Here is a 15,018-nt window from a genome sequence, read left to right on the forward strand (position 1 = left end):
ATGGTGCCAAATTAGGTGAATAAGGTGGATGTGGCAACAATTCGTACCCCTGTTCATGAAATTTTGCCATGGCAATAACACTTGTGTGCGGCAGAGCGTTGTCCTGATGAAAGATGACCTCTTTCCTTGCCAAACCAGGCCTTGTTTCGCGTATCTTTTCCTGTAGTTGGTCTAGGGGGTTTGCATAGCATTGCTCCGTAATTGTTTGGCCAGTAGGAAGATAATCTATCAGCAGAATGCCTTTTGCATCCCAGAAAACTGAGGCCATGACCCTTCCGACCTAACGCACTGCCTTTGCTTTCTTTGGTGGTGGTGAATCAGCATGTTTCCACTGCTTTGACTGCTGTTTTGTCTCTGGGGTATAGTAGTGGACCCAAGTTTCATCTGTAGTCACAAACCGGCGCAAAAAATCTTGTTGGTTGCACTGAAAACGGGCCAGACTTTGTTCGGACATTTCCAATCTGGTGCGTTTATTGTCCAATGACAAGAGCCGCGGCACCTGTCTTGCTGATATTTTTTCATACCCAATTCTTCGGTTAAAATATAATATACCCATTCAGAAGACATCCCTACAGCTTCAGCAATCTCCCGCACTTTCAGTCGACGATCCTCCATGACCATTTTATGCACTTTTGCGATAAATTCTGGGGTCGTAACACTTTCTGGCCGTCCACTACGCAATCATCATCCAAGCTCTCCCGACCAAATTTAAACTCGCTGGTTCACTTGACAACAGTTGAAAATTAAGGAGCAGAGTCCCCCAGTGCGTTCTGAAAGTCAGCATGAATTTCCTTTGCTTTCATACCTTTCTTTACACAGTATTTAATCACTGCTCGGATCTCAGTTTTTTCCATTGTCACAAATCACTACGCGGGAACAACAACAAAGAGTCGTCACTACCACACTCCTGCAGCTAGAGCACTGACGCGCCACGTGTTCACTCACAAAGGATGTGTGATTATTGCGCGGGAACCTTGTTGTTCTAGCACTGACATCTAGCGGTGATTCCGAGAACTTTTCAAACCGTCCTGGTAAATATATTTCAAAGCTGTACAAATAGAAAAATGCTTTTTCAAAAAATTTCCCTGCCTAAAATTAGGCTGCAAGGATTATTTATGTATACATGGTATTTTTGTAAAATGTTCATACTTTACAGAAATCTTCATAGTACATAATAAAAAGCTTCACTGCTAAAGCACCTTGCTCAGTATTCAAAGTCAACACTGCCCAACCCTCCTCGTTTCAGTGCTTGAGAGTTGGCAATTAAACTTATTAGAGTTTCTTTTGTTACTCGTGAACGTTGTGAAATTAATTGTGAATGAAGGAGTTCCACTCTGCTCTTCTGCACTATAGAGTAATGGTGTACTTGCAGTACTGTATTAAGTGTACCTCACAATAACTATCCCACAGAAGTAGTTTGCAGTTTGTTAGGAAAAATCGGACAGAATTTAGGCCTACACTAAGCACTAGAATCGCTTAGGGTCCAGAAGATAAAATTACCATCACAGGGGGAGTACGCTTCAAGAAAACCTAAACTGGAAAGTAACTGCTGGGTGAAAAATAAACTACAGTAATTTTATTGTGTATTATGATATACTTTTTCTGAATGGGTCGGGGTGGGGAATTACTGATAACCCACTTCAAAGGTCACCTCTGACAATAGTATTACTGACCAAGGAGCTGCTACCAAAGCACAATCCTGAATCGATGATGCTCGTTGTCCAAAGGGGTACAAATTCCAGGTCAACGGCCCCTCATAATGGTAGTTATCGCTAAAAAAGTATGGAAGTATTAAAATGCGACTGTAAATAAAAATAATATTGAAAGTTTTGTGACTGAAAATTAATGTGGGCCTGTCGAGAATATATGCAGAAGGAGAACAGACTCGATAAGAAAACTGCAGTGCTGATTTCTCACGTTATTCAATGAAGTTTGCACTATTGCTGAAAAACTTTGCTATAAATAAAGAAAACTATGTGAAAATTTCAACCTGTTTATTTATTTCTGCACTATAGATGATGTAGCCATTTCTTATTTTGAATTATTTTTCATATTTTGCCTGCCTCTATTTAACATCCTGGTGTCTGTTCACAGTATTAGCAGTCAATTATTATTATTATTACACTGGCAGAAATAAAATCCCACCACCAAGAAGACACGACTTTAGAATAAGCAATTGTTTAGGTTTCCAGGTCACAGGTGCCATATGTATTTTGTGGGCTGGAGTTCCATGCCTGTTGCACTTGGTCCGTCAAATCAGCAACAGTTAATGCTAGTATTCAATGACGCTGCATTTTTCGTCCCATGATACCCTATATATGTTCATATGTCTATAGACACCTTGATTCCAAGTGCTCCACCTGCATTCTTCTTACCAACTTACAGCCTTGACTGGCACCAAGACAGAAATGGCTCCCATCTAAGAACACAATACATCTTTAGTCCGCCCTCCAATGAGTTCTAGCTTGACACCACTGCAGTCGCAGATGACACTGATTCCGAGTTAGCGACATGAACGCTACAGGATGTCTGGCTCCGAGCTGTCCGTCAAGTAATCAATTTTCTGCATCACTCTGGTGCCAACTGAAGCTCCAATGGTTGCTGCAGCGGCCCATGTGCGACCGGTCTTCTTGAGACAGTCGCTTCCTGGGATCACTGCTGCCAGCACTGAAGCACTGTCCAAGTCTTTCTGCAATATCGGGAGAACATCCACCTTCTTGTAGCCCTATACATGGCTACGATCAAACTCAGTAAGGTGCTGATACTGCCTTCTTCGTCTCCTTAGAGGCATGTTTGACTCACACATCAACACTGGATGATAACGAATGCTCACAATGGTACAGCACGTATTTAAAGCAAACTTGGTTTTCAAGGTCATAGTAGCACTACTAATACCATTCCTTGTCAACACAAACATGCCTCCCGAATGTCGATTATCTAGTATAACTGCTCCTTGGTATTGGAATTTAATTTTCCGCCAGATCAAGTTATTAGATTAATTTTAAAATAGGCAAGTGATATAACCCAAGGGAGGTTACACTTACATCCAAAGACTTATCATACGAGTCAGGCAAGTCCAGTTTGTGCTTGGCGAGGGTTGCACTGTCCCTCACATCAGGAGAGCTCACATCTAAAAACAAAAGTGTGTCAATACCAACATCTCAAAAAATTTACTTAAGAGTAACTAAAACTATAATCTTAATGTCACAGTTGCCAAATGTACGATGCAAGAAGCATGGCCGAGCATGAGGTCTGAAAAAAGAAAATGCAATCAATTAGTTAGACACAAACCACAAGGGCTCTGTTCAGGTGGGAGAGGCAGGTAATGGTACTTGAAATAAAGTCTCCTGAAATCACCAAATACTTTATTTCACCACGTTTACAAACATCTTGGCATACATTCTCACCACATAGACACTTGGCTCTACTGAATGTTAAAAGTACTACGCTCATAATGCAGAGTGCTGGATAAATGTTCATAAGTAGTGGTGGTGGTGGTGGTGCTGGTGAGTATTGTTTTAAGAGGAAGTGTGAAAACGTTCAATTAAGTCTTCCCAGACCACTCAATATCTGCAACTCCAATTTAAAGTCAGGTAAATATGGGAAAGAATGCACAGATATTTATTAACACTTTGAAAGCAAATCCATACAAACCTTTATATTGTCAAAAACACTCCTAACAATATTTTATTAGTGTGGTATTTTAAGAAGCACTCCTTGCAGTGTTCCTTGGATGGGTTCCACTTTTACCACCCATCATTTTCGTGTCCTTTATTTTCTTGTCCCATCAAGACGAAAAATCAACATCAGATTTACGACAGTATAACTCTGTTAAGAAGTTCCCGCCTAAGACGTGTGATATTCTCGGTCCCATGCAGATATACATATATTTTTCACACTTAAAGTGTTCTGGTATACAAAGTTTTCCCACTTAAACAATTCAGACTATAGAGCCCCTGGACATAGAAAACTATTGTGCAATGCAGCTCATGCTTAGAACTCTCCCATCTCCACTCTGTGTTCCACCATTCCCTGTGTACCTGATGTCACCGAGCTAGTCACCCACATGTAATATTCCCAAAACTTTCTCATGCACTAATTTCTGTAAATAACTTTGAACCTGCTTTTCTTTTCTCCATTATCCATAGAATGAAAAGGATTAAAATGGGAAAATAAAACTTAACAGGCCTGCCAGACAGCACTGCTTGTACGTAATGTACAGTTTTACACTACGTGCATTTTATGTTTTGACTTGATGTTTTGAGTGCTGCAGACCGGTAGAGAAAATGTGAATTAACAATTGCCTTTTGTAGTGTTTCTATTATTGTTTAGTGATAAAGTAGAGTGCCTATGTAATACATTTTAGTGTAGAGTAATATATTGTATATAAATGCTCAAATTATTAACATAATACATAACATTAGATCAGTATTTATTTAACTGTCTTTAGGTTATCTTCAGGGCCCTGAGTATGCAGTTATTTTACCTTGTCAACACCTAATGCTAAGAGTATAGTACCCAAGAAAAAAGAAGGCTTTCGGTCGCGGAATTCCTCTCAGCAGCCAATCTCGTGAAATAGTGTGCAATGTGAGGTAATATTTTTGAGAGGGATAAAGATAACAGGGCGCCCTTCTTACTTGTTGCTCAAATGGTTCAGAGAACAGCTGAACAGCTTCAGTCAACAGCAGTACCATAACTAACATAGGGAAAAAAAATTATTTGCTGAGGAATGAGCAATGGGATCATCCAGACTTGAAACTCCCTGGAAAAATAGAAATAGGTCTAAGACGGTTACAAAATTGGATTCGTTTCAACAAGACACTATCCGTAGGCACATTTGTTCCAATTACCACAGAAAAGAACACCGTACACTTAATAAAGGCGGTCTCCTTCATGGATGTAGAAGTTCTCTGGTATTTCACTCCTTGTTTCATCTCACATTCTCATCCAAAGTGCGATATTATTCGTGATAATTATTATTTTGTATTTTAGGAGAGCGAGGAACCAGGGGCTAAAGGCCCAAATAAGAGGTCTGAGGTTGGAGGTGACAAACGGGCGATGGGTCAGAGTTCATTCAGTGACTAAGCTAAAGGAAATGGACGAAAACGAGAGGGTTGAGAGTGGTGAGAGGACAAGGCAAGATGGGAAGAAGAAAGAAGAAAAGAAGAGGAGGAGGGACGTGGCAGGAGAGCAGGGCATCTCGGAAGAGAATGGGCAGTGCAGCCGGGAGACAGAAGACCAAGATAGTGAAGTGGACGGTGAGAGTGGGCCGCAAGAAACTGGGAGAGGAGAGTGTAGAGGTGCAGTGAGCAAGAAAGGACAAAGGGAGGTGGATTCAGAAGTCCAAAATAGTGAGGGGGTGAGTGGGGGTGAGCAGCAAGAAGGGGTGAGTACAGGGTGCAGTGGTGTAGTGAACAACAAAGGTCAAGAGGAGACAGATCGACAAGAAGGTAAAAAAATTATGAGTAAAGTCAGGAGTAAGAGCTTAAAAGACATATGGGGAAAAGTACGTAAAGGGATGGAGGATACAGAGGGAGAGAGGTCGATAAATACTAGAAGTAAGAATAGAGGGGGAGACCTAGAAGGGAGGGAGGGAAAGTTATAACAATATTGGAAGATAGGATGTGTGAATATTGAAGGAGTAAGGAGCAAATTAGGAAACAAGAAAGTTAGGGAAGTAATTGAAAGTTTCGATGTTGTGGCACTCTTGGAGACGTGGTTGGAAACAGGGAGGGAGATTGCATGGAAGGGGTTTGAGATAAAATATAAATATAGAAGAAAAGAGAGGAATAAGGGACGAGCACCAGGAGGGATGATAGTTCTAATTAGGGAAGAAATTAGTGAAAGAGTAGAGGATATAGAGACCGATATGATGGAAACCATATGGCTGAGATTGAATTTGGGAGGGAGAGAGGGATGGAGGAAGAAAATAAATCTAGCTTTTGTTTACTGCCACCCTAGTAATTCAGAATATGCAAATAAATATTTTTTTGAAGAGTTATTGGTGGATATTGGTAGGATAAGGGGAATGTATCCAGGGGAGGAGGATATGTTGTTATTTGGGGATTGGAACGCGAGAATAGGAGAACAGAGCCCAGTTTATAGTAGGGAGGATGGAATGTGTTTGTTAGAAAGCAGAAGGAGTGAGGACAAAATTACAAATAGTTATGGAGAGAAGCTCCTAGAGATGTGTGCTGTGGGAAACTTGTATATTCTGAATGGGTGGATAGAGGGTGACAGGACGGGGAAATTGACATATGTTACGGAGAAAGGGGGTAGTGTGATAGATATGGTTTTGAGCTCGGAAGGGATGATTGAGGAAGTTGTAAGTATGGAAATAGGAGATTGGATTGAGTCACACCATTTCCCGGTGAGGGTTATGCTGAAAAGAGAGGAAGAGAAGTGTACAATGAAGGAAAATGAGACAAAGGATAAACGAGGGAGGGGTTATAATAAGTATAAATGGACAGAGAAGGTGGGCCGGGATTGGAATAGGGTAGTAAAGGAGGAGCTACATCTTCTGAAATATGGGTGGGAAGGGGCGTTAGAAGAGAATAATACTGATAAAGCCTTGGAATTGTTGCTACATCCAATAAAGATGATAGCGCAGAAGGTGAAAGCTAGAAAAGGAAATAAGAAAGAGGGAGAAGAATGGTTTAATAGGGAGTGTGAAGGATTGCGGAGGAAGGTGATGGATGCGTTAGGAGAATATAGAAGGAAAGGTGGGAGCCAAGAAAGGGAGTTTTTCTGTAGATTGAGGAAGGAGTATAAAAAGAAAATCTCTGAGACAAAAAAGACGTGGTTAGAGGAACAAATGGAAGCCATAAATAATGACTGCAAGACTAACAATTTTGAGAGAGTCTGGGATAAGATTAATAGAATTATTAAGGGTGGAAGGAATATGGAGAGAACGAGTATTGAGGAAGTGCAATGGGTCAGGCACTTCGATGAATTACTAGGAAAAAAGGGGGGTGATAGATGGAGAGGTTCGGGAGAAGAAGTAATTTGGAGGAATAGGGGAGTGGCAATTTATGACTTGGATAAAGAAATCACAAGAGAGGAAATCCGGGGAGTGATAAGCAGAGCCAGAGCGAAGTCGGCCGGGGGGTGTAATGGTATAAATAATAAGTTTTGGAAGGAAATTAGTAAAAATGAGATAATGATAGAGGGCATGGTGAAACTATTCAATAGGATATTCGAGGGAGGAAATTACCCTAGGGAATGGGAAACAGGAATTATATGCCCTATATACAAGGGAAAGGGTAGTAGGAACAATGTGAACAGTTATAGGGGTATATCTCTGTTGGATTCTTTGAGTAAAATATATACTGGGGTGCTAGCGAACAGAATAAGCGGGTGGGCGGAAGAAAATGAAATTTTGACAGATTACCAAGGGGGATTTAGGAAAAATAAAAGAACGGTGGATAATATAATGATAGTAAAGACTATTTTAGAAAAGTATAAGAATATGGCTAGAAGTACGGTTTATGTAGCAGCAATAGATTTTGAGAAAGCTTTTGATAAGGTAAATAGAGAGGCCCTGCTAGAGAAATTAGGAAGGTTAGGGATTTCGGAGAAGATGTTGAGGGCAGTGGAAGGAATATATAGGGACGTCAGGTTTTGTGTAAAATTGGGAGAAGGGAGAATGAGTGGACCATTAGAGTCCAAGGTGGGTTTAAAACAAGGATGCAAGTTATCGCCCATACTGTTTATTTTATTTATCAACGATATTTTAGAGGGGTTTGGGGCAGAAAATTGGGCTGTACCAGTAATTAATGGTTTGGAAGTGCCAGGACTGATATTTGCGGATGATGTGTTATTGATGACGTTAACTTCAGGGGCGATGAACAGGGCCTTAGAGTCAGTGATGCTATTTGCGAGGAAATGGGGATTGAAAATTAATGGAAATAAGTCTAAAATATTGGTAGTACAGGTGAACAAAAGAAGAAAGATAGAAGGGAATTGGGTAATTCAGGGAGAAAGATTGGAACAGGTAAGGAAGCTGGAATATCTAGGAGTTATTTTTAATGATAAAGGAACTTGGAGTGACCAGATCAAAAGAGTGAAATATAGAGGATTGGCAGCCTTAGCCTCAGTCAGAAATTTGCTACTCAAGTACCCGGGGATCAGTTACAAAACACTGAGACTCATGTTCAGGTCGGTAATCGTGGGGAGGGTATTATACGGAGCAGAAGTTTGGGGGCTGGATGAGAAAAGAGAGGAACTAAGAAGGATTGTTAGTAGTTTTGCCAAGTTAGTGATGGGCTTACCGAGGTGTACAGCAAATGTAGGGGCGGAATTAATGTGTGGGGAGGATTTGGAATCAGAGGGTGTGAAAAGAATAGTTAGATATTGGATGAATCTAAAAAGACAGGAAGGTGGGAGAGTTTTACAGGCAGCATATGTACAGCAATTTAAGAGCATGTATAAGGGTGGATGGTTAGAAAAAATAAAGGGATATTTGGAGAGGATAGGATTAGGACACCTGTGGGGGGAGGTTTGGTCAAAGACAGAAGTGAGAGGGATGAATATACTGGAAAGGAGAATTAGAGATATCCATAGGCAGAAATTATTGGGGGAAAGCAAACTAAGAAATTCGCTGACTGTTTTGACGAAAATAGAGGAGATAGCAGGGTTGAATATTAGATACGTCGATAGGTCAAAACGATATGGGATGATGTGGTGGCTTTTAGGTCTGCCAAGGAATAAAGGCTGGTTACAGGGCAGGGATAAGACAAGGTGTGTACTTTGTGGAGATGTGAATGATGAGTTTCACTTGCTAAGAGACTGTGAGGTAACGAGGGGGTTAAGACATGGATTATTGAGTGCCGAGCATCGGGAAATACTGGGGAGAGGGGATGAGAACGCAATACTGAGATGGATTATTAAACAATGGGAAAAAGGGGGTGAATTGAACAGGTATTTTTGTGCGACAAAAAAGGCCTGCGAGAGTAAAATGAAGGAGAGTGAGTTAGAGGGTGGGCAGGGGAATAGGGGGGTGGAATAGTTATCTGTATAAGGGAAGGGGATAGTATGTTAAAATTCTAATGGATTAGGGAATATAGGGACTGAGTACTTAGTTAGGCGGAGTTGGGTAAGAGGACAGGATTGCATGGTCTGTTTGTTTTATGATATGTTAGTAATTGTTATTCATTGTAATTTTATTAGGTTATGATGGTAATTATTTGTGAAGGCTGAAATGTGGTAATGGTGAAGTGGTATATTTATTGTTGATATGTGGAGTTGGAGGAGTGGTGGTATAAATATGGTAATGGAGAAGTGGTATAGGATGAAGAAATATGTTGGAAAGGTGTTGGTATATGCGTGACTGGTATTGGTTATTCATTGTAATTTCATTAGGTTATGATGGTAAATAATTTGTGAAGGCTGAGATGTGGTGATGGCGAAGTGATATATTTATTGTGATATTTGGAGTTGGAGGAGTGGTGGTAAATGTGGTGTTGGAAAAGTGTTATATCGTTGGAATGTAGTGTGAGAGAAGTGGTGATATAAGTAGAGGTGGTATATAATGCGGAGTTGGTGCTGTATTGCTGAAATGTGGTGTGGGAAGTATTGAAGGTTTAGTATTTAGGTGATGTATGGTTTGGTACTGAGATGGTTTATTTATGGTTGACTTCGTGGGAGTTGGGAGGTGGTATTATTGTATTGGTGTCTGGTATAAGTATTTAATTTCTGGAGCTGGATAGAGGTGAGTTTATTGTTATTTTGTAAATTTTGGTTTGTTTGTATGGAGAGGAGGAAGAAATATGATGTTGGAGAGGTGTTGGTATGTGTTGTATTGCTGAGATATGGTGTCGGAAGCATTGGAGGCTTAGTATGTATGATTAGGTGATGTATGGTATGGTATTGAGATGGTTTATTTACGGCCGAATTCGTGGAAGTTGGGAGGGGGTATTATTGTATTGGTGTCTGGTATGAGTATTGAATTTTTGGAGCTGGAGAGAGGTGATTTTATTACAATTTTGTAAATTGTGGTTTGTTTGTATGGAGAGGAGGAAGGAGTGTGATGTTGGAGAGGTGTTGGTGTAGGCGTGATTGGTATTTGTTATGCATGGTCGAAGTTTTTGGGGGATGGAGAGGTGATTTTATTATGGAGTGTTGTGGCGGAGTGAAATGATATGAAGCAATGTTAACGCTGATTGGTAAAAGCTGTGGTATGATGGATTGGAATGCAATGACGGAATATTGTTGTTATTATTTAGACTTGTACTATAGGAGGTGGAATCTGAAAGATTGAATGCAATGTTAGTGTCATGGCTGGTTTGGTATGCAATAGTGTAATGTTGCTGGTGTAGCTTATTTTGGAGTAGGTCAGGGAACAATAGAGGTGATGAAAATGCTGAAGCAAGAAGGTCGCGTGATGAGTGGGTACGTGTGAGTGATAACAAGCAGCAAGTTGCAACACCAGCAGCAGATTGTAAACATAGAACAGGCTGATGAGGTGTTCATTTCATTTTATTTTGTATGTGGTGGAGAGTGGTGGCTTGGGTTGGACTGCGTTTATTATTAGTTATTTATTTATTTATTTATTATTATTGTGAACATGTATTCGGGGCTGAACGCCTGTTTGGTTCATTAATAAATACAATTACAATTTTGTATTTTATGATGTTAAAGTTATTCTGAACAAGAGGATGGCTTAGTGGGGTTCTGTTCTAGCGGTGTGTTATCAGCTGATCGTTCTCGTTAACAACTTGGCGCCACCGCTCCAACTTCTGGGAAGCTGTCAAGTCGAATCTGTATAGTATTATTAATAAATGGTATATAACTTTTATACCAGGTCTATACACTGTTTATGTGCAATTTGTTACTAATAAACCATGTATAACATCTCCTACAGTTGACGGGTGTGATAAACTGATATAACTTGAAAACAATATTCTCTCCCATGAGTAAATAATGCAAGTATCGAGCTCAAATTATTATTATTTTATCATTATGATGATTATTATTATTATTATGATTATTATTATTATTATGACTTGTGATGTACATCCACTTATTAGTATCATTATTAGTTTACGATCGCATTATTTGTGAGGTTATGTCATGAAACAATTGCTGCATATAGATATTTATATGAGTTTAGTTAAGGTAAGAACCTGTATATAATTTTTATTACCTGTATTAATGATTTGTAATTCATTACAGAATTGTGAAACACACTGTAACATCCAGAATGGTACTGGGTAGACGAGAACGCTGTAGAATATCCTGTAATACCAATATAAATGGTCCGTTATTGGACATTATAAAAAAAATTTCCAGCTAACTCATTCTTGGCTGCCAGCGTTTCGCCCCCGTGTGCTAGGCTGGGCTCATCAGTTGGTACCTAGCACACCCAACAAGATGCTGGCCAGTGCATACCGAGGAGGCCACTGCGTAGGCCAACTGCAGCAACCGGCAGCGCCAATGCATTATGAGAGATTCCGTCTCGTTACCAAAAATTGATGCCCGCCTGGCCATCAGATGATATAGATGTTGATTATTATTATTATTATGAATTGCTGTATTAATGTCTACACTGACTGACAGAGCAAATGCAACACCAAGAAGGAGTGGTCAGAACTTATACCAATTGCAGGGTAGACTGACGTCACTGAGGTATGCTCATGATGTGAAATGCGCGGCTGTGCTGCGCACGTAGCGAACGATAAATGTTACACGGCGTTGGCGAATGGCCCACTTCGTACCGTGATTTCTCAGCCGACAGTCATTGTAGAACGTGTTGTCGTGTGCCACAGGACACGTGTATAGCTAAGAATGCCAGGCCGCCGTCAACGGAGGCATTTCCAGCAGACAGACGACTTTACAAGGGGTATGGTGATCGGGCTGAGAAGGGCAGGTTGGTCGCTTCGTCAAATCGCAGCCGATACCCATAGGGATGTGTCCACGGTGCAGCGCCTGTGGCGAAGATGGTTGGCGCAGGGACATGTGGCACGGGCGAGGGGTCAGGCGCAGCCCGAGTGACGTCAGCACGCGAGGATCGGCGCATCCGCCGCCAAGCGGTGGCAGCCCCGCACGCTACGTCAACAGCCATTCTTCAGCATGTGCAAGACACCCTGGCTGTTCCAATATCGACCAGAACAATTTCCCGTCGATTGGTTGAAGGAGGCCTGCACTCCCGGCGTCTGCTCAGAAGACTACCGTTGACTCCACAGCATAGACGTGCACGCCTGGCATGGTGCCGGGCTAGAGTGACTTGGATGAGGGAATGGCGGAACGTCGTGTTCTCCGATGAGTCACGCTTCTGTTCTGTCAGTGATAGTCACCGCAGACGAGTGTGGCGTCGGCGTGGAGAAAGGTCAAATCCGGCCGTAACTGTGGAGCGCCCTACCGCTAGACAACGCGGCGGTTTGGGGCGCTATTGCGTATGATTCCACGTCACCTCTAGTGCGTATTCAAGGCACGTTAAATGCCCACCGCTACGTGCAGCATGTGCTGCGGCCGGTGGCACTCCCGTACCTTCAGGGGCTGCCCAGTGCTCTGTTTCAGCAGGATAATGCCCGCCCACACACTGCTCGCATCTCCCAACAGGCTCTACGAGGTGTACAGATGCTTCCGTGGCCAGCGTACTCTCCGGATCTCTCACCAATCGAACACGTGTGGGATGTCATTGGACGCCGTTTGCAAACTCTGCCCCAGCCTCGTACGGACGACCAACTGTGGCAAATGGTTGACAGAGAATGGAGAACCATCCCTCAGGACACCATCCGCACTCTTATTGACTCTGTACCTCGACGTGTTTCTGCGTGCATTGCCGCTCGCGGTGGTCCTACATCCTACTGAGTCGATGCCGTGCGCATTGTGTAACCTGCATATCGGTTTGAAATAAACATCAATTATTCATCCGTGCCGTCTCTGTTTTTTCCCCAACTTTCATCCCTTTCGAACCACTCCTCCTTGGTGTTGCATTGTCACTGTCAGTCAGTGTATATCATCTGATGGCCAGGCGGGCATCAATTTCTGGTAACAAGACGGAGTCTCTCATAGTGCATTGGCGCTGCCGGTGGCTGCAGTTGGCCTACGCAGTGGCCTCCACAGTATGCACTGGCCAGCGTCTTGGTGGGTGTGCTAGGTACCAACTGATGAGTCCAGCCTAGCACATAGGGGCGAACCGCTGGCAGCCAGGAATGAGTTAGCTGGAAATTTTTTTTTATAATGTCCAATAACGGACCATTTATATTGGTATTATAAATTTACTCATTCGGAACAAATATTTCATATTCATCTGATGGCCAGGCGGGCATCAATTTTTGGTAATGAGATGGAGTCTCTCATAGTGCATTGACGCCACCGGTGACTGCAGTTGGCCTATGCAGTGGCATCCACAGTATGCAATGGCCAGCGTCTTGGTGGGTGTGCTAGGTACCAACTGATGAGTCCAGCCTAGCACATAGGGGCGAACCGCTGGCAGCCAGGAATGAGTTAGCTGGAAAAAAAAAAAAAAAACATTTATAATGTCCAATAATGGACCATATATATTGGAATTATAAATGTACGCATTCAGAACAAATATTTCATATTTATAATTTATTTATTTATTCACAAAGCACAAGATACAGCTACACTGAGCAAATTTCACTTGCACTGTCAACAGACTATTTAACAAACATAAACTTTCATAATAAAATATAACAAGATCAGGTACACAGTCTACTAATAACAACTGTCCAAATCGAAAACCATGAGAATGTCCATGTTCATAGCCAAGTCATCGTGGGTCAAGATGGCGGTATAATCCCTTCACATCATTATTATCTTTAAGAGACTATTTACACACCTCTCGAATACACTTTTATTTGATGCTATATCAAGCTCTTGTCTCCTATTAATATTGTTAAAGAGTGTTGGGAGGCGGATTACGAAAGATCGTTGAAGTATTGAGTGCTGTGTGGGGAATGTGGAGAAGGTCTTTGGTTCTGGTGGAGCGGGAAAGAACGCGGAGAGAGAAGAGTGAGACAAGATGTTCCGAGCGGTAATGCCCATTTAAGATCACGTGAAGGAAACTCAGGTCAGCTACCTGTCGCCTGATGTGCAGTGGTGACATATTAATTGCCATTAATACCTGCTGCATAGACAGATTTCTGAGCTTGGAGTTTCTGTTCCTTACAATTGCAGCAAAGAAGGACACTGCTCTGTCTAACTGCTTAGTATTGTAGGGATAGGCTGTTGTCCAAATCGGAGAGCAATAGTTTAAGAGAGGTTGAATGATCATGAGGAAGAAGTGACGAAGAGCAATGGGGTCAGAAATTTCTGTGAAGCGATAGAAATGCCTAGTAATTTCATAGCCTTGGTTGTATATGTTTCTATATGGGTCTTAAATTGTAATTTTGTATCGAATATTACACCTAGGTCACACTGTTGCGTAACCATGGTGATGGGCTTGTCGAGTAGGTAATATGATGTCGGTAGAGGAGATTTATGTAGTGTTATGGTCATGTGGCTGCATTTTTTTGGATTGGGGATAAGTTTCCAAGTACGGCACCAGTTCGAGAGGGCATTGAGTGAGGACTGTAGCAGAGCTGCATCTGCTGGATTCCTGATTTCCCTCAATATCTTGCAGTCGTCAGCAAAGAGTAGGGTATTCGCTGTTTCGTTGAGTTCGGACTGCAGATCGTCCATAAACAAAGAAAACCGCAAGGGGCCAAGAGTACTGCCTTGTGGGACACCAGAGGTGACTGGTAACCATGAGGATGAAGTGCCTGATATTACCACTCTCTGCCAACGGTTATGTAGGAAGCCAGCAAGAAGGGTCAGAAGACTGCCATGTATATTAAATCGTTCGGAGAGTTTATGGAGCAACAGAGTATGGTCTACAGAATCGAAAGCTTTTGAAATGTCTACATAGCAGTTATCCAGCTGTGATTTAGCTGCAATGGCGTGTGATGCAAAGCTATGCAGAGTGGCCAGGTTTGTTAGACATGAGCCATCTGGTAGAAAACCATGCTGCTTGGTTGAGATATACGGCAAAGTGAATGCGAGGAGACGCTGGTG

General features: G+C 42.0%; 1 protein-coding gene across 4 annotated transcripts in view; it reads right to left on the reverse strand.

The window, feature by feature from the left end:
* The window catches only part of LOC136883069 (uncharacterized), a 77,235-nt gene that overhangs the window by 30,241 nt on the left and 31,976 nt on the right, over positions 1–15,018 (reverse strand). For 3 of the 4 annotated variants that reach the window (XM_067155226.2, XM_067155224.2, XM_067155223.2), the window contains exon 3: positions 3,045–3,130. In XM_067155226.2, the coding sequence (XP_067011327.2) occupies positions 3,045–3,130 (86 nt within the window). Of the gene's footprint in view, positions 1–3,044; positions 3,131–11,143; positions 11,341–15,018 lie in introns of those variants that run through there. The other variant, XM_067155225.2, reaches the window with a different exon arrangement.

This window comes from Anabrus simplex, chromosome 11 (assembly GCF_040414725.1).
Source record: "Anabrus simplex isolate iqAnaSimp1 chromosome 11, ASM4041472v1, whole genome shotgun sequence".
Classification (NCBI taxonomy): Eukaryota; Metazoa; Arthropoda; class Insecta; order Orthoptera; family Tettigoniidae; genus Anabrus; species Anabrus simplex.